General features: G+C 43.6%; 1 protein-coding gene across 1 annotated transcript; it reads left to right on the top strand.

Annotated features, from left to right (window-relative positions):
* Positions 1–997: 997 nt before the first annotated feature.
* Positions 998–27908, top strand: METTL24 (methyltransferase like 24; the record flags this gene model as incomplete). The annotated part of the gene is made up of 4 exons (XM_008935609.1): positions 998–1096; positions 4548–4687; positions 11017–11245; positions 27449–27908. Coding segments are annotated over 4 exons (783 nt in total), but the record flags the coding sequence as incomplete, so codon positions are not given.

A 27908-nucleotide genomic window follows, 5' to 3' on the forward strand; every position in this document is an offset into this window, starting at 1 on the left:
ATACTACCTGCTCAGCCATAAAAGTGAGTTATGGCACCTGAAGATGAAAAGCCATGAGGAATCAATCTTAATTTAGCACAACTTAACACTGTGCTTGTATTTTTATCTACTTGAGGGCAACAGATAACATGTCTAAACTTCCCAGCATGACAAAAGCAGGCAGGATTTGGAGAAGGTGGCACAGATGGGAGTGGAGAGCCCCATTGCTCTGCAAGCACATGCCTGAAAGACCTTTTCTGCCCCACCCCATCTATGTGGGAAGTGTTGCTGGAAAAGCTGACAGGATCCTTGAGGTTCAGAGCTGAGAGGCCTCACAGGGAGTGCAGAAAGCATCTACCAAAGCTACTTCCCTGGAGTTATGAAAAGGAGTGATACAGCTATGGGCAGCCACACTGAGGTTTTCTCAAGGAACAAAGAGTTCTGGTGTAGCTTGTCACACAAGTGTGGGAGAGGAAGAGGACTTTCCTCAAAGACCACAAGAAGCTTGCTTTCCCATGAGTCCAGATTCTTTTTTTAAAAAGAAAGATTCTTTGGAGAGGTTTCCTTTGGTGATTAGTTTTTGCAATGCAGGGTCTTGTTTCAGCAGATATTTGAATGGAGATACGTCATAGATACAAAATTAAAATTATTTAACTGTTCTCAAATGTTCTTCTAGAGGATTTACTTATTCAGACTTTTTTTTCCCTTGTGTTTCTATAAACCAGGGCTTGCTTGGGTGTCCTAGAATAGCTGTGTTGTCATCCTGGATGAAGAGCCCTTTCTTTCTGAATTACCTACATCTGCTTTCAAAGTTGTCTGCGATAAATCAGTTAGATGTTATTTCACTGTACTTCAAACCCTACTATATTCTGAAATTAATTTCATGTGTAGACAAACTCCTAGGAAACTTTTTTTTTTTTTTTAATTAAATATACTTAATTTATGAGCCTTTGCATTTTATCCTTGTACCAAGAAATGAATCCTGTTCCTTTAAGGTGTTTTTTGTTTTGTTTTGTAGGCTGTAAGATGGCACATTGAACTACAGCCATGGGCGAGTCCAACTCCTTCCCTCAACTATGAGGCCTTGAGGTTCCTGAAGTACATTAGCACTTCTCAGGTAAGTTTTTTTTATTTCAGTCTCCATTTAGAAAACCGTTTGCCTGGCATAGACTGTTCCCTCTCAGATAAGGAATTAATCTCACACCAAACTGATTTCAAAATTGCTTTATTTCTGAAGTCATATAATCTAGCAAGGATGGTCAATGTGAATGTAAAGGTCAAAATATAGAATAGAAGGAATGCATTATTTCCTTTTTATTTCCAAATGGGTTTGTGTCCTGACAGGAGTATGATATGTCTGAAGTTCCAGATATGATTCCTCTCCTGCATCTGGAAAATTCATGGGTTTATGTGCTTTTTCGAAGGTGCCGTTTCCAAATCCAGATTGTGTTGACAGATACTTCCAGTGTTCAGCATGTATGGAAATCAGGCTGTCATGTCTTAATGGAGACATCAGTTCTGCACAAAAGCATTTAGGCATGCATTTCCTGTAATAAAAAAATGGAAAATGGCCACAGTTCCAACAGGATGGTTGCTTTCCTTACCCAGATCTATCAGTAGTTGACCCTTGAATGAAGGTTTAACTGCACCATCGCTTACACTGGAGAACAGCAAAAAGCCTCAGGTGTTAATGTCACTGAAATGTCATTCACATACAAAATTCTTTGTTAATGCAGTGCTTTCGAGGCTGAGACAGAAGACCCATTTGAAATGTGTCTAAAAATATGCTGCTGTGCCAACAGTGTGGTACCTGGGACGGTAGCAATGTGCTCACTTACCCTTCAACTTGTGGGTACCCCTGGCTAAATGCTTAAGAAAATGACATCTCTGCCTCCACTCACACCAGCACTGAGAGGGCAGGGGGAGAGGTGGTGCATGTGAAGGCAGCAAGAGATGTCTGTAGAGCTGCTTGTTTTGTTGTACTGAAGTTTAGGCTGCAGCAGGCATATTAAGCTGAAAACATCCTTCATCTCGGTGACTTAATAAACAGTGGCAGATGATGCTAAACTCCACTAGTTGGGTCAAAGCCTACAAGGACATCAATTAGCAGAGAGTTTATTGCTTCTGACACACTAATCGAGAAGTTTCGTTCCCAGAGTAACTGAACCTGGTGGAGGGGACAAGTGTAAGTGAAAACAAAAGATAAATGCGTGTTCCTGACCTGGCAGGATTCATAACTGACAGGATAGCACCATGACGGGTATGAGCACTTCTGGAAATGGTATCCTGCGTATGTAGGTGAGCAGGGGATCTTGTTTGCTGAGCAAGTGTCTGCTAATTACTTTGAGTTCAGCTCCTTGACGTCAGTGTAGAATGGCTCAGACTGCTGGAGGGGCAAGGTGCCATGTCAGCAGGGTCAAGGTGTGGCCAAAGAAAGCTTTTATAATGCTAGTATTTGATGGTCAGAAGAACCATCTTACACGTGCAGTTGTTCAAATGATAGCAAGTAGAAGCCCAGGGCAGGATTGTGAGCTCAGTGTATCGGGGTCTGTTAAACCACACAACAGACTAACGATGGTGCTAAAGGCAGAGTTCAGGTGGGGTTTTTTGATAGCAAGAGCTATTAAAATTGCTCAAATTCTGACTGTTGTAATTGCTCATAATAGCATGAGTCAATTAAGTGGCAGCACTGCAGAATCTTACTTTTCTGTAGAGAACATGTTATTCTTCTGTGTCTTAAAATTAGTGCTTGTTATTACAGTGCCATTTATTCTTTGATTGTTATATGACTGAAGGGAAAGGGGTGGTGGGGTGCCATGCAAGTCATTGCTTAAAACTTTGTGAATCCTGAGAGCAACCTGAAGAGATGCTATTTTAGCTTTTATGAATTTTCCATGGGAATTGTGAGCTGAGCAGGAGCAGGGAGGTGTTGATGGACTGTGTAGCTCTTTGAATGTAGTGCTCCAGATAATGGTCTTTCAGAGCTTAAGCTTCTTAAAGAATGTGGTTTATTTACTTACTATAAGGCATATGGTAGAGAGTGCCTGCCACAGCAAAGGCTGGGTTCAAATTTTCACTCTCATCCTTGTGTAAAAATTTTCCATTTCTGTGTTTGCAGGTGGGGCCATATCTGAGATTATTAGTTTGGTTAAAACCAAGAGCTGAGCCTGGGCAGTCTGCTGTAGAGGAGGGAAGGAGCAAGATGAGAACAGTCAGTTCAGGACTGATGTTTGGTCTTTTTTGGCTCTACTACTGTTCTTTCCACCATTTTTATTGTTGGCTTTCTGGCAGTGCCAGTTCCCATCCCTGCAGCCAGGATTGATACTAGGCCCCAAACCCAACTTTTTTCTCATGATGGCTCATTTGGTTTCCTGCAACTCAGTCTTTGCTTTCCTATCTGCGTTTTAGCAGCCAGTGTCCTGCAACCCCTCTGAGTTTGGTGGGTGAGCTGCACACGGTTTGAAAAGCCCTTCAACAACCAAGCGTAAGCTGATGCTGGTGCGGCGTGGCACAGCCTCTTTTGGGCAGAAGTAACCACAGCTTTGGTGCTTACTGCTGCTTCCCTCTGCCTCCTCACCACTGCTATGGTGACAGCCATACAAGTTGCACTGGTTTTCCATTGCCTGCTGTGCCCTGGCTCCCGAATGCTGGAAAGTTTGCTGCATCCCCAGCTCCATGCCTGCCCTTTCCAAAGTGGATCTGGTGGAAGAGGGTGACAGGGAATGAGAGAGCCTGGGGCTGGCTGGCCCAGGGTGCCAGGCACAGGCAGAGCTGGTGCTGCAGGCAGGGGCTCCCCCTTAGAGAGTCACTCCCAGGGCCATGGCTTCCTTGGCTCAGTCACTGCTGTGTTTAGGTTGTTGCAGGTGGCTGCTTAGCTGCTGGCAAAGCTGAGTTCACATCTCAGTTAAGTGATTTTGGACACTTTCAGGTTTCTGATGAATCTAACACAGTCCTTGCTTTCTTGGGTCTCCTTTTGCAGTGTTTTTATCTTGGCTTTAGATTCTAGTTGTCTAGGCCAGCACAGCAGAGACACACGTACCATGATTCCTGTGTTTAGTCAAGTGCTTGCTTAAATTCCTTTGCTGCTGGAGGGAGAACGTGTTTGGGTAATGATTAAATCCCTTCTGGAACCAAGGTCCAGGACACTCGGGGTAAGGTATACAGTGTACACTGCAGTGACACTGCAACTTGTGGTTGCAGTCTTGAATCATGATGTGATTTTAATATTATTCAGGGTGCAGAATCCTCTCCAAAGTTTGGAAAGAAAAACCAACACGTTTTAATGCCGCAGTAACTTGTTCTCAGGAAATTGATTTAGGGGTATGGTACTAATGCTTAATTATCTGCTTTTCAAACTACATTACTCTCTGGGGGATTACGTAAGCCTTAAATTTCACCAAGCAGAACAGACAAACAAGGAAAAAAAAATCATCAAATCTCCATAGCTGTGTATCACACTGACAATCAGATTTAAATGAAACCAATTAACATTTTTCTTCTTTCCACTCTAAAATTAAAAACAAATTAACAGTCATGTCTTAAAATGAAACATCCTTTGATTTCAACAGATTTCATGTGAGCACATGAACCTGAACAGCCTGAGAGGATACTCTGAAGCCACAAAGAAGCCCTGGTCGATCTGTCTTGACGAGAGGTTTAGCCTCATTCATCGAATCAGAAGCAAGCAATGCCGTCTGTATTCCCTTGGGTACGTGCTCTCTTTCAAAGGCAACAAATTGTTTCATGACACTTAGCTTCAAAAAGCCCTCTAAGTGCAAAACAAGCTGCAACAAGGTTGTCTTTTAAAATGTAGACTTTGTTCAGGTGTGTTTGGCACACGTTGATGTGCTTCTGTGAACCCTGGTTTTGGGGAAAAACCTTTCTCTTCGAGGGTGTTTGTTTTCCTTTGCTTTTCTAGTATCAGTATGAAAACAAATCGCTTAATGGTGATTAGTGAGTGGTAGCTCATACAGAGGAAGGTGGAAATTAACGAGATAAACTGAGAAGCCTGCAGCATCTTCCTTGAGCAGAAATGACTTGCATAATTGCCAGGTACTTCAGCAGCATTACTTATAAAGCTTCATTAACTATCCCCGGGACAAAATAGTACATTTCCATATGAGAGTGTATTTGCTAAGCACTTCAGGGGTGACATGTGCCAAAGTGATAATAATAAAGGCAGTTGTGGCTTTATTTTAAAACATTTGTAGTGTTTATGATGTTTACAGCAGCTGAGATTGAAGTTTTCACTCCTCGCAGAACAAGTATTTTCACAGGTAGTAAACCCACAAATGCAGCCTGTTTCCCTGCTAATAAAACACTCTGCTTCCTGGGAGGAAAGCGGAGGTCAGTCCTCAAGAGTTTGTCAGGCCACTGGCCTTTTGCATTACCCATCAGCACACAGTTGCGTTAGGAGAATGATTGCTGAGATCTGGAGCTCGTTTCACACAGATCACCACATGGCTGCTGCCTAATAAAACTCTTTGCTGTCCTGGGAGCCAGCTTTGGGTAAGAGATGTATTGAAAGGCTTCATCCCTCTTGAACCAGTGCAGTTTATTTCTGTGATCTTGCTGCTGTGGGCTTACAAATGGTGGATAAAGAGGAACTGTGTCTGACTGGCATTTCTCAGTGAATAGCACATGGCACTTAACACCAGCAATTAATGTAAAGTGGTTGCAGATCGTGCTGCAGTCAAAGGGAATGTTTTCTGTTAATTTGGGTGGGCTTGTATTTGGACCAAGCTTATAATGAGCTGTAAAGACCAAACCCCTCAGGACATGAGGGGCTCTCAGGTTTTTATTCAGCTGCATTGTTCTGTGGCAAAACAACAACTTGCCCCTTAGAGGCAAATCACATTATATGGAGAATAAACTCCTCTTGACTACTGCTGCTTTTTATTTTTTAATGTTTTTTTTTTTTTCCAATCTCTTTCAAATTATACTTACCTGGTTTTCATGCAAAACCCTGAACCATAGAATGGTTTGGGTTGGAAGGGACCTTGAAGATGATCTAGTTCTAACCCCTCTGCCATGAGAAGGGACACTGTCAGCTAGACCAGGTTGCTCAAGGCCACATCCAACCTGGTCTTGAACACATCTAGTCGTTGGAGCATCCACAACTTCCTTGGGCAATTGGGTTGAGTGTCTTCACCCTCACAGTGAAGAACTTCCTTACATCTAATCTAAATCTACCCTCTTCCAGTCTGAACCCATTACCCCTTATCCTATCATTGCAAGTCTTTGTAAAAAGTCCCTCTCCAGCTTTCTAGTAGGCACCTTTCCGATACTGAAAGTCTCCCCAGAGCCTTCTCTTCCTTCTCCAGGCTGACCAGCCCCAACTCTCTCAGCCTGTCCTCATAGAAGTGTTTCAGCCCTCTGATCATCTTTGTGGTCCTCCTCTGGACCTGCTTTAAAAGGTCTGTGTACTTCTTGTGTTGGGGGCTCCAGAGCTGGATGCAGTTTAGGTTTACATAATTTTCTTTTCCTCTGTTTTTGACATTCCTGTGAAAGATAGGGGAGATACTGTGTTATCACATGCTCAGGTCCAGACCTCACCTACCTGGCTGTTGTAGGTAGGCTCCTTCTCGCAGTCAATAAGGACAAGCAGACACATTCAGATGGAAACTCAGTTAAGCTAAATAACATTCTGGAGGTAGGTATAGCTTTTCTCTGATTATAGAGGAAGTCAGCAGTAATGTGGCTGCTGACTTTAGGTGTCTTGGCAAAGTATTCATAGTTCAGTGGAATTAATTTGGACCTTGCCCTTCAAGTGACATGATCATTAATATTAGACCTGAGCTCCTGTATTTGTGTCCCTCTTCCCTCTTGCTATGGACCAAGTGTGGGTTGAGAATGGTGGTTTTGTTGAATTGGCAAGTAGGCAAAACACAGAGTTGATTTCATCTGTGCTAGGAAGTGCAGATTTGGCATGAAGCTGACCAGCACAAAGATGACTTGCTGTTGGGTTTGAACCAGTCTGAGATAATGTATGTATACCAGTGCTATAGATGTGTTGTTTGGGGTATGGTACAGGGAGCCTGAATGCTAGGTTTTCTCTACTGGTGGGAGCAGTAGGGCTCAGGAGAGACTGGAGTTGATGTTGGCTCTTCCATCAATCAGGTACACACATGCAGTAAACATGCAGCCATAATGCATCACATGAAACAGCAAAAAAATAAAAGGGAAATATTTGAGGTTAAGGAGGAGCAGTTTACTCCAGTTTACTTCTGCAGCCTTTGGAGCTCATTACTGCATATTTCTTCTCTCAGACTCACTTCCTTTAGTTTATGACAGGCAGAAAAACAATTTTGTTCTGAGCAAGATGAAAATCCCCTTTAAACATTTTTGTTATCTCATACACTTCATAAAGAGTGAAGAGGGAGCAGCTGCTTCCAATGAAGAGTGTTCTCTGTGGAGAGGATGGATGGAGGACAAATGTGAAAGTTCAGTGTGGCTGTTACTGGGAATCCTGAATTAAATCCATATATCATTAAAAATGGAACAAAACATGCTGCTTAGGCTTTGTCTTCTTGAATGTTATAGGAGAGTTTACTTGTGAATGGGAGCAAGCAGTGTCTGAAATGCCTGGAGATCTTTTTAGATTAGTATTAGTTGCCTCTGCTACTGGGAGGCAGCAATGTTTTTGCTTAGGGGAGAGGATTTCCCAGTATGATACATAATTGCAATATGCATTAGTGAGCTCTAGTTATTAGTGCTAAATCTGCTTAGGTTAAGCTAAGTCTGTTACAAACACCACAGGCGATGCACTCAAGCTGGGGTAATATAAATGAATAGGATTTCAGAAACTTAGTAGTTGAGCTTCAGAGAGTCTTGCTGCAATGCTGTATAAAAGCCCTTTCAGGTGGGTCTTGAATTGTGGTGGCTTTAGGATCCAGACAAGGGATGCTTCATTTTTTCCCTGAGCTGCGGAACTCTGTCCTCTTCCTTTGAGAAAGATGAAAAGGGAGAACACAGCAAGGGAAAGCTGGACCTTTACATGCATGTTTTCACAGCTCTGTCCTGTGGTCCTCGTGGGAGCTGGAGTACCTGCAGTTGTCAGGCTGGGTCAGCTACAAGTGTCCACCGGAGCTCTGCTGGAGGAAACAAAGCAGCTTTTGTGCCACCCACTCCAGGGTGAGGCGGGGCCGGTGTGGTGGTGCTGGCCCAGGCCAAGCTGCAGCCCAGCGCCGGTGCCGCGTGGGAGGCTGTCCCCTGTGACCCTCTGTGAACCCTGGGAGCTGGGGATGGCCAAGGGACTCTGCTCCCTGCTGTGCCACGCTCCGTCCCGGGTCAGCGTCCCTGCCCCGCCGCTGGCGGGGAGCAGTGCCAGCCAGCCCGCCCTCCCTCCTTCCCGCCCTTCCCACTTGCACGCAGGCTGGGAGAGCCCGTCCTGCCACTGCCACTGCTGCTCCTGCAAGCCCACCTCGGCCCCGGCTGCGGGTGGCTCTGTAGCCCAGCTCTCTTCTCCTTTACAGTAAAAATAGGTCACTGTCTTCAGCATTTTTTTTTTTATTTTGCTGTTGCTAGAGGCAGCAGTTGCTCTCTCCTGATGGTGAGGAAGGACCTCTCTAGTTTTCTGTGACCTCCACACCTTTCTTTTAAAATCATGATCCCTTTGTAGATAACACAAAAATTTCCTTAGGAGAGCTCATTTGTTTACCTTTTTCATGCTATGTTATTCCTTAGCATGAGCATAGGTGAGCCAGGAATTTTTCAAACCAGTTCTTTTGGAGATGACCTTATTTTCCTAAATATTTGTTGTTGGTTAGATCTCTCTTCAGGCATAAATTTGAGCTGTTAGCTAGAGTGCCAGACAATATATCAGCACCTTCTTCACCTTCTTCCTCTCCCCCCCACCCCTTTTCTGTTTTGCACAACTATGAAGCTCCCTTTGCAGTCCACACGAGCAGCAATCTGGAGGCAGCCTGAGGTCAGTCTATATCAAAAGCATCTGGTCCTCTGGTTTGTACCAGTTGATATGGTTAGAAGTGTGTCATGGGTGCCTGTGTCTCTCAGTCACTGGTAGGCTCATTGCTCTAATGCTGTGACTGGCCCCAACAATTCACATGTTGTTAATTTTTACCCAGCTTCTCATTCCTAAGGGATTACACTGGTCTTTGCTCATCAGTGTCCCCTATGTAGAATGCCACATGCAGACAAATACATCGATTCACTTGGTTAACTTCTGAACTTTTTTCCAAATGTGTGTTGAATATATTAGAAGAAAACTCCTCTCTTTTCCTCCTACTCGGCTGTATGGCCTGGAATCCTGTGAAACAGTTGTTCTTAAAAGCACACTGGGCTGATTTTGCAAACCCTGTCTCTTCCTTTCCTACAATGCTTGAAGGGGAAGGTGGTTGAGAAGACTTTCTAATAGGGCATCATTACACTGTGCTTAGCCAGTATTACAGCAAGTGTTTTACCATTTCTGTAACTTCCAAAAATTGTTTCAGAAGTTGGTTTCAGTTTGGTTTATCGGTATGTCATCCATGTAAAACATTTAGTGCTGACTTAGTGTCATACCATAGCATAGCATAATTTAAAATTTATTGCATTTTAGATATTGATGTAAATAGCCACAACTATTTCAGACTCACGCTGTTTCTAAGATTAATCGTGGTGTAGTGTAACAGGTGCTCTGACAGCAGATCTAAGAGAAGTGTCCTGCAATGGTCTGTATGTGATAGATAAATGCTGTGCTGTTAGTACACAGTGAATATTCTCAATTAGTAGAGCTGGTTAAAGTGCTGACTTAAAAATCTTGATTCTCGTCCTAGTGCTACAAATGTGTATAACCAACACTATAATTTTGATCAAGTTCAAGGTTTTTTGTCTAATATGAACCAGATTTGGAACAAGCTTGAAGGAGTAGGTATGAAGAAGACATCCTATTTTATGCAGTAGGGAAGGCCTGTGGTCCATACATGTGATTGCAATGATAAATTCCAGAACTTTTTAGTTTTGATGTACCCTGTGTGGACCAGTGAGTTGGGGATATGGCACAGTCTTGTAAAGTACATCTCTTTGCAGAGACAGGGACTGAGACAAGGGGTAGGATGGGGCTGTTAATTCTTTCTTCTGCTTTGGGGTCTTTTCCAAATTTAAAGCAATCTTTCTCTTAAGTCTGTGTAAAAACTCTGCTCCTATTGTGAAGGGGTTACTTTTAAATTTGCTTTTTTACTCTGTCTATTCCTGTGCACAGAGAAAGACAGACATTTGGTTCTTGTGTCTTGTCTCTGTTGGTGGCCATTGTGGCTCATCTCTGCAACACTAGATTATGGATGTGGTGGGATATATGCCTGATTTTTACAAAACAGTACTGTATAAATTTCAAATGTAGTTACTTTTCTGCTTATGGCTTGGTTATTGGAAGTTTGTGCGGTGGGGACTAAGGAAAGTATTGTAATATTGTCAAGAAAAGGCAAATTGAAAATAGAGGTGTATATATAAAAATATATGTTGTGAATAGAGGAATAGTGACAGCACAAAGGTTCTAACGTTTAGTTTACTTTTTTATAAATTATGGCAACTTCTGAACTAAGAAAAAGCTCTTTGGAAAGATTATCAGCTTGGCTAAAAGTGGTTTAGTTCTTGTCTTGAAAGGAGCCCTTCATTCTAATTGTATGCAGTATGTTGCAATGAGCTTGAATTTTCTGGTGAGGTGAGTTCTTCCAATCCACTCCATTAGTTTCATTCTATAAATGAAAACTTTCATTAAGAATTTAAGGTCAGTTATGAATGTGACACTGGGGAAAAAACACATTCCTTTAAATTTCCTTTATCTAGCTGCTTATTCCAAATCTTCAACATGTATTATTGTGGACCCTTAGCTTTATTTATGGTTATCTTGTCAGAATTGGGGTTAGAGGGTGCTCAGTGGTGTGGATATATCCCAAGAAGGAGCAAAACAATTCTTCCACTTTGCTTCAGAAACAAATAAGTTGGATTTTACCTTCTTTTATTACGAATCCTCAGAATGTCCTATTCATTAATAGTTCTTTGTGGAGTCTTAGTAGTTTCATCTTTTTTGTTTTGTAGGCTAGGCAATGATGACAACCAGTTTGAGATCGGCATGGCCAACAGTGGATGTGAGGTGCATCACTTTGACCCCAGTATCAAGTCAGCACACATTCAGGAGGGTCGTCACCTCTGGTATCATCGCCTGTCCATTGACTGGAGGGATCCAAATCCAGCCATTGCTGCTCATAAACTTCACAGCAACACAAAGAAGCTGGGCACAATATTGAATGAATTTGGGCATCAGAAGGTAAGGACTTGGGGTTGGGTCTCTGACTGCAAGTTAGGTGTTGGGAAAGCTGCAGAATTTCTTCCTTGCTGTCTCAGGAGTTTGGGCACTTTCCAAGGTGATCTTCTGACAACTGGTCTTTCTTCAGCAATACTTGTAATGTGTTCCTTGTAGGGCTGCATTTTCTGTCTTGCTTTTTCTGTGTGCTCGTAACAGCCACCTTGATCTTAAGCGACTAGTCATACACTAAATGTTTTCTTCCTCCTGCCGTCCTTTTTTTTTCAACTAGCTGGTCACATTGGGTGCTAGTATTTTCTGCCCTGTGGAAGTTCTGGTCCTTGTAAACTACTCATACAGCCAAGTTTATAAAGAGGGAAAAAAATTACTTGCAACAGTAATTGGAGAGAAGAGATAATGGATGGGTTGTTTACATTTTCAAGGTCATTGGTCCTAATTACAGTCTTCAACAACAAAAACATCCTGTTTTGAAATTGGCAGCTATCTGTGGTTTTTTAACATTTCCCCGTTTGTTTGTAAAGAACTGAAAAGACATCAGAAGTCTTCAGGCCCCAAGTAACTGTTGCCAGAATATGTTTGAAGAAGTTCCTTAGGTTGTTTTTAAGAGAGTTTTTCCTTCAGAGGATATACTAGCATGAATTCAAATGCTAATAGACTTCATTGCCTGCAGCTAGTTCTGCTTGTCTTTGTTTTTTAAGAAATAGGCAGCCTGAGCTAAGAAGAGGCTTTTCAGTAAGATTTACAAAGCAAGCAGTGCAATGCTTGGTTTGTTACTATAAAATGCAAGATATCCTTTTCAGTTCACTTCTTGCTTTTCTTTAATATTGTCTATTGGTTCAGCTCTGCCTGGACCATTTTGAAGAGAAGACAAAAAAAAAAAAAAAGCAGCTTTTTCCTTCTTCTTAGTTACAGTTATACTGTAACTATACTAGGCTATGCATTAGTGAAACATCTGGGGAGAGAGAGAGAGATGGCTTTCCTTTGATGTGTGCCTTGCATCGATTGTTTTGATTTTAGAAGAATTAGTCACAGAACAAATGATTAATGACCTGATCCAGAAAAAGCATATGAGTCTTGTGTTACAGGAGGCTTACTCAGAACAGTCAGTTCTCAGGTTAACATGGTAATATTTTCTGTAAATGAGAAAGTTGTAGCTACCATTCTGAGGATACAACTTCCTGGGCAAAAGTTATCTGAAATGAAAGGAGCTGTGTGGAGGGCAGCCAAGGAACAGAATGCACATGCAACACATGCAGTCAGACTTTCCTCTAGCTGTGCACACATGACATAGGGTTAAGTGTGTTAGCACGTTATGAACAGCGTATACAGCCTCTTGCTCTGTTAGCATTCACGTAGCTCCCCTCTGCACAACTATGGCATTAGTGAAGGCAGGAGCTGACTGTCTCCCGGTGAGGATAAAGCTGTTACACACTCTGCAATCTTCTGTTAATTCTTATTTGTGAAATGCCTGAATAGGCTGACTCTCCTCTCATTGTTCTGGTTAGTTTTTCTTTAATTTGAAAGGTGGCCTAAGAAGTTGTATGTTGCATAAAGACACTGATAAGCTCCACATTATGAAGAGAACATCAAAGTAAATACCGGGACTCTCAGGTTTTCATTCTTCTGGTGAATGTGAGTGGAATGTTCCCCTGACTGAATGAATAAGTTAATTCAAAACAGTTTCAGAGTATTTTTCCAAAGCACTTTTTCCAATTAGAAGGTTAAAATATGCTATTTGTCCCCTTCTTTTTAATTTTAAAAATCCCTCTGCCTACCCTCAAAGTTGTTCCGTTCCCACTTCAAGGCAGGAATTCCAGGCAGCTGCATTTGAAGTTAATGTTTTGTTTTTGCATTGCTTTTATTCTTTAAATTTGGGACTTGAACCAACACACTCTAAGTGATTGAGACTTATTTCCACTGGTGTCATAGACTTTGGATAGGGCTGATGGAGGGAGGATAGACAAGGCCTCCTGGAGTTCTTGTCGTTGTAGCCTTGGAAAGAAAACAGGCAATTTGGGGGTTTGGTGTGCAAGGGAATCAAAGAACTTGGATGGACTTGTTTACACTCGGGCTCGTATGAGAGCACACCTGCTACTCTGCAGTCAGTACTGGGACCTCATCCACAGAAAGGCAAACCCATCCTCATGTTATGGCAAGAAATACAAACATTTTTTTGCTGTTAGAGTTGATCTGAGGTAAGATTAAAATAACTTGACCCTTCTAATTGGCTGGGTGGCGCAACAGTCCTCAGTTTTCTGGGCAGTGCAAATAGCCTGGAGGTAGAGGATTTATGGAGTACTAAATTAGGATGAGACTGACAAAAGAAACGTAGTCAGAGTATTTTGATGAACTATTAGAGTGTGAAATCTTTTAAACCCTGGAAAAATCACCAGAGGATGTTATGAGGGTCTTATTTCCTGGTACACAAATCTAAACTGAAAATTTACTGGTTTATCTTCTGAAAAGAACAGTATTTCATTGGCCTACAGGAAAGGATAGAAATGTAAAAATTGATCTTCCTAATCACCCGCTTCCCCCTCCTTTTTTTTTTTTTTCTGAACATGCACACTCTGCATGTTCTCTGGAGAAAGCCAGTAAATGCACAAGACGTTCTTTGTTATTGCAGTGGAGTTCAATTTTGTAAAAGCTTTCACTTTCATATTCTCTAACTGCCGACTGGGGTAAGGGTGGTACAGTTCTGGTGTTCCTTATGGATGAGCAACAACTGGATGGGGTACTTCCTTCATACACAGTTGGTGGATAATTCAAGTCAGAAGCACACTCTGTAGCACACTGCAGAGGAACAGTGGAAAAAGGAGAAAGCCAGTAAATGCACAAGACGTTCTTTGTTATTGCAGTGGAGTTCAATTTTGTAAAAGCTTTCACTTTCATATTCTCTAACTGCCGACTGGGGTAAGGGTGGTACAGTTCTGGTGTTCCTTATGGATGAGCAACAACTGGATGGGGTACTTCCTTCATACACAGTTGGTGGATAATTCAAGTCAGAAGGGATCTTGAAAGGCCTGTAGTCCAATCACCTGCTCAAAGCAAGGGCAACTGTGAAGTCAGACAGGGTTGCTCGAGGCTTTATGCACTGTAGTCTTGAAAACCACTGAGTTTTCTCCAAAATGGAGATTGCACAACATCTCTGGGCCAGCTGTTGTCCTGCTTGGCTATGCTCATCGTGAGAAAGTTTCTCGTTATATCCGGTCTGAAAGCCCACAATTCCAATTTGTCTGTTGTCTCTTGTCTTACTTCTGTGCATTGCTTAAGAGCCTGTCTCCACTGTCTTGATGACCTCTTTGTAAGCTTTACAGGCTGATGTTAGTCCCCCCCACAAACCCATCTCCTTCCTAGGTTGAACAGGCCCTATTCCCCCACCCCTTCCTTGCAGGGCAAGAGCTCCAGTCTCCAGCCATCGTGGTGGCTCCTAACTGAACTCACCTCAGCTTTATCGTTGTCCTCTTTCTGTTGTGGGGATCAAAACTGGCTGTCCAGATGCATGCTCATAAGTGCAGGGAGAATCACATCCCTTGGTCTATAGGCCATAGTCTTGCATCCTGGGATGCTGTTGGTCTTCTTTGTAACACAACCCCCAGGACCTTTCTGCAGAGCTGCTCCTCAGCCAGGCAGACAGTCCCCAGCTTCTATCATTGCAAGGGGTCCTTCCTCCCTGGATGTAGGACTCAGCATTTGTCCTTGTTGAACTTTGTCAGGTTCCTGTCAGCCCATTCCTCCAGCCTGTCTGGGTCCCTCTAGATGGCAGCTCTGCCCTTGAGCGTGTGTATTGGCTGGTCCCACCAATTTGCCACAAACATGGTCAGTGCCATCTAGCACCTCCTCTAGGTAACTGATAAAGATGATAAGCAGGACGAATCCTGGTATAGACACTGTGGCACTCTAACTGACTTCTAGGTAGAGTACAGCCTTTTAACCACTGCCCTCTGAGCCCAGCCATCCAACGGGTTTCTTAATTATGTGGTTGTCTGTTCATCCAGACTGTAATAACCTGACTTGGATAAAGACTACTGTGGGAGATGGTCAAATACATATCCCAGTGCTCTTCTAGACTAGTCACAGCTGGCTCCATGGTCTTGCAAGGGTTCATTGTCTGAATTTCAGTTATAAGGGGTCTGATTCAGCTGTCTAAATAAACCATTCGGCTAGTACCAGCATAGATTTGCATTGTGTGTGGTGTCAGGGTCCTCCTCAGAAGATTGCTACAGAAGATTTTACGATCCAATAAAATTATGAGGGGATGTCCTTGCTGAAATGCAAGCTACCTCCTCCCACTCCAGCATTAACCCCTCTAAAAACAGTCCTAACCCTTAACCAGGAACTTAAACCAAGCTGCTGCATGTGTTCTGTATTCCAAAGGTTATGCTATAAAGCAAAATTTAAAACCCTTGACAGAAAGGCTGTGAGCAGCAGAAGCAAGGAAGAGTTCATTCTGTGCTGAGTGAGCACGAATAAGTAAATCACGTGTGTTCACAGTTTCAAACTCTGACTTAGGTAGTTGTTTGCCTCTTTCTAGAGCTCTGTAGGACAAATCTCATGTGATGCCATCAGTAAGTGCTATGAATTTGCATTCCTTGGCAGTAGAGCACAGCAGTGGATGAGATAGTTTCTTGGAAAACAAATGAAGCTGGAAAGGAGAATCTGAGAGTGCAAAGGGAAGCCTTCATTTAATGAGGAAATGATCATAAGTGTAACGTACAAGGGACAGCAGAGTTGTGTTGAAGTTGGAGTGAACAGATTGGGTCATTATTCATCGTGAAAAGAAATGCAAAGCAATCTGTAATCCTGATTTTGATTTGAAGGCTTTGATTTACACTGGCTCTTCATGAAGGTTTTTTTTTTGTGACAATGGCTGATGGGTGTCTGCTTCATTTTATTGAACAGGCTTAGATTTAGGGTTTCAAAAGGAGGAACCTTTTGCCTTTCACCTGTTATTTAATACTTGACATAACTTCAAAGCGCTACATACTGAAGCCTTTTTGAGTAATAACATCACCTCTTCCTAGGAAAATAATTTATCACTTGCTCCTCTACTAATGCAGATACTGCAGAGTCTGTTTTGTGCTGCACTTTCAGTTTTGTAAAGACTGGTGTGAAAGAGCAAAGATTAAAGAAAATCGATTTACCATTTTGGTTTAAAGCTGGCTCTGTTGTCAGTACACAAATGAAGATAAAATAAAAGTCCTGGGAAGACTGTATGACAACTTAGTTGTGCATGGTGAATTAACAAAACAAAAACTTAACTCTTCAGATTGGGAAAAGTCCTTGTTCAAGTTTTGGAGCAACCAAATCCAAAAAGATTATTCTTTATTATGCATGCATCAGGACTGCAGGGGCCAGAATAGTGTTTTGAATTCTTGACCATGCCTAGACAAAATAATTTGATTATCCCTTGCAAGGTTAGATTTAGGTATTGCACAGGGAGCCTGGGGGTTAGTTAGTGTGAGGAGCTGCTGTGCCCAAGTTCAGTGTGTGGTTGGCACCTGTGTTTATAAACTTAGCTCAGCTGCCATCTTAACTCACATAAGGTCCTCACCACCAGCTGATGAGCACCTGCAGACTGGTCTATGGCCTGATGTAGAAACCTGAACTTGGGATGAGAAGCCAGGAGCTCAGAAGCCTGGGAGCTCTTGCAGGGAGGCGAGTTCTCATCCCTCTTGCTGCTGCTGTTGGGAACAGCCCCCTTCACCTCGCTGGAACAATAGGCATGAGCTCAGATCTGCACACTGCTGTGTTTGGCTTAGCATCAGAAAGATCAAATGAGAACAGACCTCTTGAATTGCTGCATCATACAGATCCTTAAGTAAATGTTGTTTGGGGCTCTGTCTTAAAATGGCTTGACTTTTTATTTGCTTTATTATGCTTATTTGGAACTTTTCCAGAATCTCAATTCTAGAAGGAAAAAAACCCACCCTTCATCTGTTTTTTAGCCTCATTATGTTGCCATGCAAATTTTCTTTTGCAATCAATGGTCTTTAGGCTGAAGTGTCCCTTTTTCTGCAGCTGTTATTTACCATCGAGATATATTTGTACCATTCAGATACGGTTGTGAAGAGCAGCCTTTGCTTTGGTAGGGCTGTCATACCCTACCTCTGTAAGTCTCCTCCAACATGAGAGATCCTGTATTTCCCATAACATCTTATTAGTTTTTTACTGTCCTTCCTGCAGCTGGAGCATCAGCAATCAGTGCTGTTCAGAAGTCCCAATGGGATGTCTCTGCTATGGCTCAGCCTGTTCCCCTTCCTCCCCTGGAAATGTCTGCACTGCTGCCATTTGTCATCTCGTTTGCTTTTATGCGGACACATCAGACTATCTCTTTGTTACATCAGTTTCTGCATGCCACAGTGGCAGGATTTTTGTCCCAGAGCACTGATTTATTTTTTTTTCCTTTAGAGTATAAATGGCTGGTCACAGCCTACTTGTAGTAGGATTAACCATACACACTAAAGTCCCATATTAGCCCTGCACCATTTTGCACCAGACAGATGTAATACCATAGCTGTAAGATCTTATAGTCTAAATAAATGACCTGCCAATGGATGGAGGGGCATGGAACCCACTCACCTCCATTAACTTAAATTCCGACCTTTGTGATAGCTGTTGGGGTCCTCATAAACTCAAGGGAAAACATTAAGGTGCAGTTTCATCTCATTCAAGGGCATATTTTTGAAATGGGCTCAGCATCTGCCTCTCTGAGATGCTGGCAGGTCCTGAGATCAGGACTTTAAAGTTGTGCAAACCTGCCTCACACGCCTGATTTCCAGTGCTGATTGTGCTGAAAGGGAGAGTGCCAGAGAGAATAACATTGGGCAAGCTAGCCAGAAAATGTAAAGGTTTTTGTGTTTGTTTTTTTTTTTTTTTTTTTTTTGTCATCCCATTAGAGCAGAAGCTCAGAGTGCTGGAGAGCACATTATTCTGCAGTGAACATCTGTCTCTAGTTCTGTAATTGGATTTATGAGTTCTTGTGAGACTTACTGCCCGTAAGACACATTCAGTCCCTTTGAGGTTAAGTTTGTAGATGCTGGGCCAAAGTAATTCTGAGTAATGTGACTGATTTCCTCAGACTTGCAGCAGAGCTGCAGTCTGAGCACTAACTGTTGCTGTGCATGAACCTTATGTTTGGGGTGCATCAATGAGTCGGTGACTTTTACTCCATTTGCTGTAAAGGGGCAGTCAAACTGGTGCAGATGTTTCCAGCAGCAGTTGGACATGCTGCATTCTGTAACCTTGTAACGCTTGCCCCCGAGTAATCTGCAAGCTCCTGACAGTGTTTTCTTTCTTAGATATATATATTTTTTAATTTTAAAAATGAAATGAAGGTGGTAGTTGCTCTGTTTTTGCTTAGTCGGCTAAGGCTGCTGCTGCATAAAGTATTTTAATGTTAACTAGATTGAAGAGTTTGGCAGCAAAGAGAAATGGGCTTGACAACCTCCTTTTTCTGGAAGCAAAGATCTTTGGACAGTGGTTTACTGCTCACCACCTCTCCCACAATTTGTGACACGTGCAAGAAGTGCCTCATGCACGTTCCTTTGTGTTTTTTTTTTTTTTTTTTTTTTTTTCTAGTCCCTTACATCTCCTTTCATCTCATTTAAATTTGTTCCTCCAGGAGCAGTTCTCAAGGTACTGTTAAGGGCAGTGGTGTTTCTAGGGAAGGACTTGAAGGTGCTGTCTAGTATGCAGTTGTGAGGCATGGAGCAAAGATCTTTTTAATGATACTGGCTAATTGTGGTACAATGCATGGCCTCTTCTTCCTCTAGAAAAAGGACTAGTGCAATGCCTGAATTGAAGCACTTTCAAAGCATGTTACTTTCTGCTAAAAGTTAGAAAGGAGAATATTTTTAGGGGTTTATTTTCTTTTTTTGTTGCCTTGATGGCTGTTAAGACCCTTCAGAAAAAAAAAAATCAGGTATTAAGTCTGCTTTCCCCTAGCTCTACTAGAGGGGTGCACAAGCTGTGTTCAATTCCCAGCACAGTTTGGTGCACTGATATGTCATTCTGCCTTCTTTTTGGCAGCAGCAGCACACCACTAGTTCAGCATCCAACAGCTGCATTTGGAAGAGCAGAGCACTTGCTGTGGGCATTGTGAAGTTGTCATTGTATGCTGCTGCTGTAAGAAGCCAGTCACCCTTGGTTGCCTTCTCCCACCAAAACCGGTTAGGCAAGAGGCTGGGGAACCTGCTCTGTCTCCCAAGGTGGTACCAGATGCAGGGCACCTGCTGAGCTCAGAACTGTATTCATGCTCCCCAGCTCCTGCTTAAAGCCATTTAACACCGGCTTAAGCACAGTAATGTGCATCTGTAGGGTTTTAGCTGAGCCAAAGTGCTGCATGTCTGGTCAAGGTGGTGGTCTGTGACATGACACTGGTTTTATGAGGATTGAGAGCCACTCCCTTTCCTTAAGCATCCTGATCTTTCTCACTACCTGTCTTTCTCACAGTTTCCATAGAGTAATAGACATTAAGTTCTTCAAATAAATGCCCTATCCAGAGCACTTAAATGCTCTCTAAAAAAATGTAATTTTACCCCCTGCATTTATTCCTAATAGATCATCTCTCCTCCTGTCTCTGTTTACAAATCCTTGTCATTGGAATTGCAGTCTCTTGTTTGAATACTTTCACCTTAGTGTGTGGATCCTTTCTGGTCTCATTTTTTTTATTTGAAAGCAGTTCAAGGTATCCCTCCATTCTCAAAAGCTGGAAATCCAGAGGCCAGAGCCACAGCAACTCTCCTTTCTCCTCCTCTCTGCCTGTGCCAGATGAAGTCTGATAGTCATGCAAGCAGTTCAGAGTGTTCCTTACGCATGTGTTCAGGAACATGCAGCTTTTTTTCCTGCCATGGCTGCAAGCAAACAGCAGCATGGACAGACAAACAGTGAAGCACGGGAGAGGCAGTTTGGCACCTTGGACCAGAAATGGAGTAAAAAAAAAAAAAATAGATTCCCATGAAGGAGTGTAGTCTTAAAGGAATTTATTGCACTGAGTAATGCAGCTGGGAACCAAGTCCTCCACCAGATTTAACTGGAGCTATTCAGTTAGACTAGGGCTGCATGTTCTCATCCTGCAAGAGATGGTCTTTAAGGTGTGGTGAACATTTATAACATTACTTGTATATTTTGAAGGCCCCTATGGGCACTATGCTAATAAACAATAGCAGGTTTTGCAGGCAAAATGCTGTTGGTGATGTACAATCATTATTGTGCATCTCTCTCTGTCCCTTGCACGAGGAGGGCGCACACTCACAGCTCCTGCTCCTCAGGGCTTAGAGATCATTTGTTGCTGAACTATTTGCCTTCTAGTGCAAACCTCCCGCACCCACAGCTGCCTTGTGCCCTTGCAATGGTTTGCTGTATTGCTGCTGGCTTTCACCTTTAGCAAGACTGGGATAATGTGGCTTTAGGTAAGCATGGAGCTGGGTCCCACTGTCCTTGCTTGGTGCTGGGGCAGCACAAACAGACTGCAAATGTTTGTTCCCCTGTAATGAGGAGACATGAGGGTCCAACGTACAGTATTTATTCTTTTGAGTAAACATCCGTTCCCACAGGCATCCAGCAGCGTCTAGCAGAGAAGATCAAAAGAACAGAAATGAAAGGATTTTCCCCACTTTGTGGGGGTAGTGGGCAGCAGGACATCTCATCTCCTGTGAGATTAGATGGCTGAATGTGCTCTTTGCAAAGCAACTTGTGTGCCCGACCATGGCCGTGCACGGAATGGCTGCACTTCCAGCCTCGGCCATCAGCTGCTCGTGGGATAAATGCAATGTTCACAGCGTCTGTTTGCAGCACGGGCTTGGGTGAGCAGAGCTCTTGCTGATGATCAGGCTGATAAATAATTTGAGATCAGGGTTTCTGCAGCTCCCTTGTGGGGATTTTCCCACTTGGGCAATCTAGTCGTTGGATTGGAGGACCTGGTGAGAGGATGTTGTTTTCATCTTTTTTTGTCCAACAGAAACAACAATGCAAACTGGAAAAGGTAACAAGGTGCAATGGGAGCTGGGGCACAGTGTTTCTGAGCAGGGATGTATGCTGGGGAGCTGCTGCCACTCTGAGCAGATGAGAAGGTCACTGTTTGGGGGCTCATGTCCTCACAGTGGCTCCTCACCATGTTTCCTCAGAGAAGGCATCACTTTGAGTGCTTAGCTAGTGGTGAGGTTCCCGTTGCCTGCTCTGGGGACTGGTCTTGGTTTAAAGAGATGAGGAACCTAAATCTTTCATGCTCAGGATTTCTGTGAAGGATGAAGGTCCTCCCTCAGCGTTATTTATGTTTAGTGGCAGCTTGTCTCATGCCGAGGGTTTGTAGATCCTGTTCTCTGGGTCACTCTACAGGAATCATGGTCTTGCTGGGTAAAAAGCTAGAGAAGATGTTAAGCACAATACCTTTAGCTTTAAGGTCATCATAGCATAATGCTAACTAAACCTGTCAAACCTGTCTGAAGGTCAATTCAGGCTTGGGGCTGTCTATTATTTTATGACTAGAAGATGATTAATGAGTGAGCTGCCATCTCTGGCTGGTCTAGTACCCAGTGTGAGTTAAGATGGGAAGATGCCACAAAGATGTTTGTAATGACAGGAGGGCCACAGGTGTAACCCTGCAGCCTCCTGACCAAGTGCAGCCAGGGAGAAAGGATTAGAGATCATGCTGCTTTCCTAATTCAGGTGGTAGGTTTTCTGTCCAGAGGTTGTTTTGTCCTCTGGTAAAGTGGCATTGAAAAAAAACTCTTGCCAGCCAAAATGCTTTTTTTTTCTCCGTCTGTTCACTGGAATAAGAGGCATCACTTAACTAGCTGATCTGGAGGGATGTGCAGGGGAGTGTCTCTTTCTGTAATGAATCTTCAGAGAGAAATTACTTCTGGATGGAGAGAGTATGTGGGAAACGTCTTGGCAGAGACCAAGGGAAGAAGTGGGGAATAAAAGTACCAGGTCGTCCCTATGCCTGAGCTTTGTGGCTGTGGGAGGGAGTCACTTGAGGTACCTGCAGAGTTCCTTGCTGGGAGTAGCCTTCCATGGAACAGCATGGGCGAAGTGCTTGCAGTGCTCCTGAGCACTCAGCTGAGATTGATGCCTCCTGTGTGCACTGGGTGGGCTTTCCAGATGGGTATGTTTGTCTGTCTGGGGCCATTACTGGTTCTGCCAGGCTGTTTCTACACTGATGGTTGGCCATCAGAGAAAGTAAAATAAGTTTTCTTGATTTTTGAAACATTTTCTCCATCTTAAGTGGTATATGTAAAATTACTTAATATCCTGCCCCTGCTGTGTAACACTTTCGTAGAAGCACACCACTGAAACTGGGAGGAAAAAAAATACTTCTCTGTCACTCACAAGGCTGCAGCTGATCAGTGGTGAGAGCAGAGAAACAAAGCTCGTCTGCACTCGCTGCTGGTTTTCTGTTTTGGTGATGTGTGTATTGTATGAGTGACTTCAATTGGATAGCTGCCCTTTACTGTAAAAAAAGACCAAAGACCATGTAAGCACCCAGCTACACAAACTGGCTTCATGGCTCTGGTGCCTTAAGCAGATAATTGAAGATGTCTGATCTGTCACGTTGGGACCAAATAATCACAGATGACACATTTGTCCTAGAATAATTTTGAAGCTGGTCATACAGACCATCCCAGAGGGGGAGGTGTAGACATGAGGGGGAAGAAGGGAGGTTGAGAAAGTGCTGCTGTTTGGAGCTGTGTATCACTGAACAGTAGTGACTGACTTTTCTCCTGGTTTCAGCGCCCATGTTGCCCAGCCTGTGCCCACAGCAGTCCCGGTCTCCCTGCCGGGTGGCTCGGGGTGAGCTGGGATGGTTCCCTCTCCCACCGATTGTGGGGAGCGTGGGGAGAGGCAGTCTCAAGCTGCTGGGAGAATAATTGTGCTATTAGGCTACGTGGCGTCCTGTCTGCCATCAATTACAGCCTCGGCTCAGAATAAAAGGGAATGAAAGGGACTTGCAGCCAAGCCCTTGCCTGCTGGTGAGGAGAGGCTGTGGGTGCGTTTTGAAAGGAGAGTCAGTGAGGGAAGTGTCATGCTGTCAGGCTGCAGATGGGAAAAGGGAAGCTACATTTAAAAGAAAAAAACCCACTTGGGATCCTGTTTGTTACCTGCAAAGTTGTGTGCAATCAAAATATGAATTAAACAGCTTTTTGTAGAGTTTTGTTTCCTGAAAACAGAGAATTGTACATAGGTGGAGAGACGAAAACTGGATGCATAAGCAAGCAGAGTTCGGCTTGCTGTACAACTGATGTCAAAATGGTAACCTGGCATCAGAGAGACAGTGCAGAGGGTTATTTTTCACAGCCTTGATTCCTAAGTACAACACTGTGGTTCAGGAAGACAGGGTGGTTGTGAGCTCCACGCTCCTGCTCAAAAGCTGTAATGATCTCTCCTCTCCCTTATCACCAGCTTATGCCGTGGAGCTGCTCCCACAGAAGGGGAGGTGTCCTTCTTACCTGGCCTCTCTGGTTTTGGTTTTCCTGGCTGCCACTTCCACATGCTGAGTTCGTGCTGGAAGTAATACAGCCAAATTGCTTCCTCCAGCTACTCCTCTCAATTGACTCTTCTCCACAGGGAGCTTTAAATGGTGCACATGGGGCAGTGCAGAGCCTGAAATCCCGTTAACCCTGGTATTTCAAAAAGATCAAGGCAAACAGAGCTCTGATCTCCACCTTAGGAAATGATGCACAGTTGTAACAAGTCATTACCCTAAAAAGAAGAAATGAGGCTTCATACCGTACGTTTTAACCTTAATAACTAAAACACGTTCTTTTTCAGCTATTTTGTATGCTTGGCTATGCATGAGGAAAGGTCTCTTTTTTTTTTTTTTTTTTTTTTTTTTCTCCAATATTAACGGGTACGATGCTGCAGTGCTTTTTCAAGGGAGCTAAACTAGGAAAATATTTTAAAATCCACATTTTTTACTCTTCTGTGGTAACCTAGTTAGTTTGTGGAAGATAAGAGGATTTGTGGAAGATAAGAGGAACCAGCCTTAGTCTGAGTGCTTGAAACCAGCAGGGAGTCAGCTGCCATCCTTTACCTCCAGGCACTGTAGGTCTTTGCCCTCCAGGATTTACTTCCAGCAGCAGACTCCAGCTGTGCTCCCAGGTGAATTAGAGCTCTGAGGTTATAGATTTGTCCACTAATCCTTTCCCTGGAACTTTGAATCAAGGCAGCCGGAGGGTGGTAGTGCATTTCTTATCAATAGTGTGCTGCTTATCACTGATGGTAGATACCTCCTGAGCTGTCTAATCATCACAAAACTTGCATTCAGTCTTAGCAGGATGCTTGTTATTCACTCAGATAGTCCGACACAGAGCTGTTCTGCCATTTACTTTACCCTATCTGTTGCATAAAATGGACAATCTGGGCTGAGATGGATGCCTTCCCTGGAAAGCAGTCACAAAAGTTGGTGAGTAGAGGCAGGTACCTTCCTCCTTTTAGATCTCTGAGCAGAGCGGGGCACTAAAGGCAACAAAGAGCCTCCAGGTTATGTATGCAGCACATCCCTGCTAGCCTTGTAGCCTTTCCTGGTTATTTTTGTATGTGTTTAAGCAACTGTTGTGGTAAATCATTTCATCCTACCAAGACATAGGTTAGCAGCCACTTTTCAGATCAGTTTTGCAAATACTGCACAGAGCGTGCTGAGTGCCTGCTGAGCAGCCAGAGCAACAGTTTGTGTCACAAGAGAAAAACAAACAAACCTGGATGATGACTGGAAACATCACCATGGGAAAAAGATGTCCTACTGTTGCCATAAAGCAAGATCATGGGAAAACAAAAGCAAACACTTTGATATGTTTCTTCCCTCTAAAAAAAGGCTTTAAATAATTTGTCTCCTTTCAAAGTTACACAAGTCTCCTAAAAGTAAAATTCTGTGGTTTCTGAAGTGCAACAGCATGGTCCTATGGCAATTGCACCAATGTGGAATCAACTACTTCCAAAACTGTATTTAAAATAGAGCTGTGAGTTGGTATCTGAAGAATAAGTAACCTATTTAAATGTATAAAGGAAAGCAAGTGAGCTCAACCATGCAGTGGTTCTCCGCTGAAATGTCATGAGCAGCATCATTTACATTCAACCTTCCTTTGAACCCAGAAGAGTGCTGTGTTAAAAACTCTTTCACTGACCCATGGAGGACAGACTGACAGGCTCTTTGTTGTAGAGTCAACTTAGGAAATACCAGAACTAAGGTTGTCTGTGCAACCCTCCTCTCTGGTCCCTCTGTGGATGTGCCACAATATGGGCTTTAATTCCATAATCCTTCGGTCATTTTCCACTGGCCCCCTGCCTCCCTCAATGTGGAGGAGGCACAATGCTGCCTTAACGAGCAGACAAGGAGTGCCTTGGCTTGTCATTATTTGGTCTGTGACTGCAGACCTCATTCAAGTTCTACTCTCCAAGTCCTGCTCTGAAAACTCAGTGTTCAGTTTTCAGCTGGTTTACACCTTATCCCACAGAAGTCTCGCAGACCTTCACAGGCGCGACCCTTGCACCTTCCAGAGGGTGTTTGGTGGTTAATACCTTTGTTTTGCAGATGGACACCAAAAAATAATCAGTTGTTTAACACCTACTGATTCTTGCCATCCCATAACCATCCATAGCACTGGAGCACAGTCCCTGAGGAGGGCTGACATGGTTGTGAGTGCTGTACACCTCAGTAGACCAGACCCTCATGCCTCCAGTCAGCCATCCAGAGAACAAGGCAGGGTAGAGGTGGCCACCCCAGCCATGGTCCTGTGGTTTCTGGCTATGGCCTGTGAAGTAGAGCGCTAGTTGTATGGGAGAGGTGATCACAGCACGACCCAAACCCCGCACCCCTGGTCTGTGAGTCAGAGCCCCAGCCCACATGGACAGGGCATGGCCTGACTCTAGTAAGGTGTCCTGGGATGGTGTGGCTTAGGAAAGCATTGCCTTGGCAATGCTTTTACATCACCCACCCAAATTTCTTTCCTTGTACCTGCACAGGTGCCTTTTCTGACACTGCTGTGGTGGTGAGGGTAGGCTGCAAGAGAGAATCTGGGTCGTTTTTCTGTGTTTTTTTGGTTTTTTTTTGTTTGTTTGTTTGTTTGTTTGTTTGTTTGTTTTTTTATAGCTATTCTAGATTCTAAATGAAGTCTTCAGTTTTTTTTCTTCAAACACATCTTGAGTGTGAGCAGATGGGCAGAAGCAGCAGCTCACGTGGAACAAGCATAAACAAACCTTGCCTCACGGGGGAGTTTACCCTGTTCAGCTCTGGGAAGCACAGGCCCTGGAGCTCTGCAGATTGTGACCACAACTGCAGTCATAGTTTTCTCCCAGGTGTGAAATTGTGATGAAATGCTCTTTTTTTGTTAAGGCATGCAGCTCCCTTCTCCCAGCTGATCTCCGAGCAAAGTTAACCCGTAGTCATGTTGGGCTGTGAGGAGTTGGATAGCTGAATTAAAATTAAATAGTACAAAATTAAATAGAAGTCTAAAACTGAAACAGGGCACTTTAGTAGATATACTTTTCCCTTCAAACAGCTTCATGGCTTCTTTCCTGATACCCCTTTTTCTTTGGAAGAGCTGCCCTTAAAACCCTCCGGACTCCTGCATAATTCTATTTTGATTTGGTCCTCCTCACTCAGGATCTGTAGTGATGCCTGCAAAAGCTCCAGACAGTAGCTTGGCCATGGGTAGCTGGCGAGCTGAGCTCTGCATAGTTTTCATCACTTTATCCTTCTCTTGTGCTTGTGTGGTGCGTGCAGCATGTGGAATACAAGAGGACTCCTCTCGGCTGTGGTGCAAGCAATCACTGTGTTAGTGTGTTTTGTTCTGTCACAGGATTTTTGTGATGGAGAATTAAGGAACAGTCATGCCTTAGTGTCTTTGTTCAGTTAGGTGGATTTCTTTTTTCCACAGCTTTGATGCCACCACAAGATTTGTAAAGCAACAGTAACGTGCTTTGGTTGTAGGGTGAGCTGCGTAAGACACCTCAGGGTACAAAGCTTTTCAGACAAGGACTCAGAGGCAGGAGGAGAAGGGCTGTGAATAGGCAAGTGTGAAACTTCACACGCTGTCCATTTTAGCCCTGGGGTGCTCTGAGATTGTTTAATTTTTTTTTTTAATAGCAAATGAATTGTACATAAGAACAATGATGTATATTGTGAAATGGGCAAGGCTGGCTTCAGATGCTGCTGACAATAATTGCAAGGCCAGTCGTTTTCACATAAGAATGGTGTTTTTGTTGCAGATTGATGTCCTCAAGGCAGATGTGGAGAGCGCCGAGTGGAAAATTTTGGAAAACCTGATCCTGGAAGATGTTGTTGAGCAGATAGGACAGCTGGTCTTCGAGGTACACATCCACTGGCCTGGGTTTGAGGTCAGCGGCAACGACAGCACTGTGGTGCGGTACTGGTACAGTCTGCTCCGAGAGCTGGAGCTGAAGGACTTCAGGCTCTTCCATACCTACAAAGACTTATCGAAACCACAGATGTTTCTGAAAAAGGAAGCCTTCAATGCCAGTAGCTGTTACAGACTGAGCTGGGTAAATACAAGATGGAAATAGCAGGAAGGAGTTTGTGGTGTGTGACTGTGAGCCATCTGGCCCTGCGCCATTACCCAAGAGGACTTTGGCGTCACTGGCATGTGTTGCTAGATGTGCACACAGTGACTGCTAACAAAATGAACTGGCTTTTATTCTTATATGTTAT

The sequence above is a fragment of the Merops nubicus genome, unplaced genomic scaffold (assembly GCF_000691845.1).
Source record: "Merops nubicus isolate BGI_N331 unplaced genomic scaffold, ASM69184v1 scaffold2502, whole genome shotgun sequence".
Lineage (NCBI taxonomy): Eukaryota > Metazoa > Chordata > Aves > Coraciiformes > Meropidae > Merops > Merops nubicus.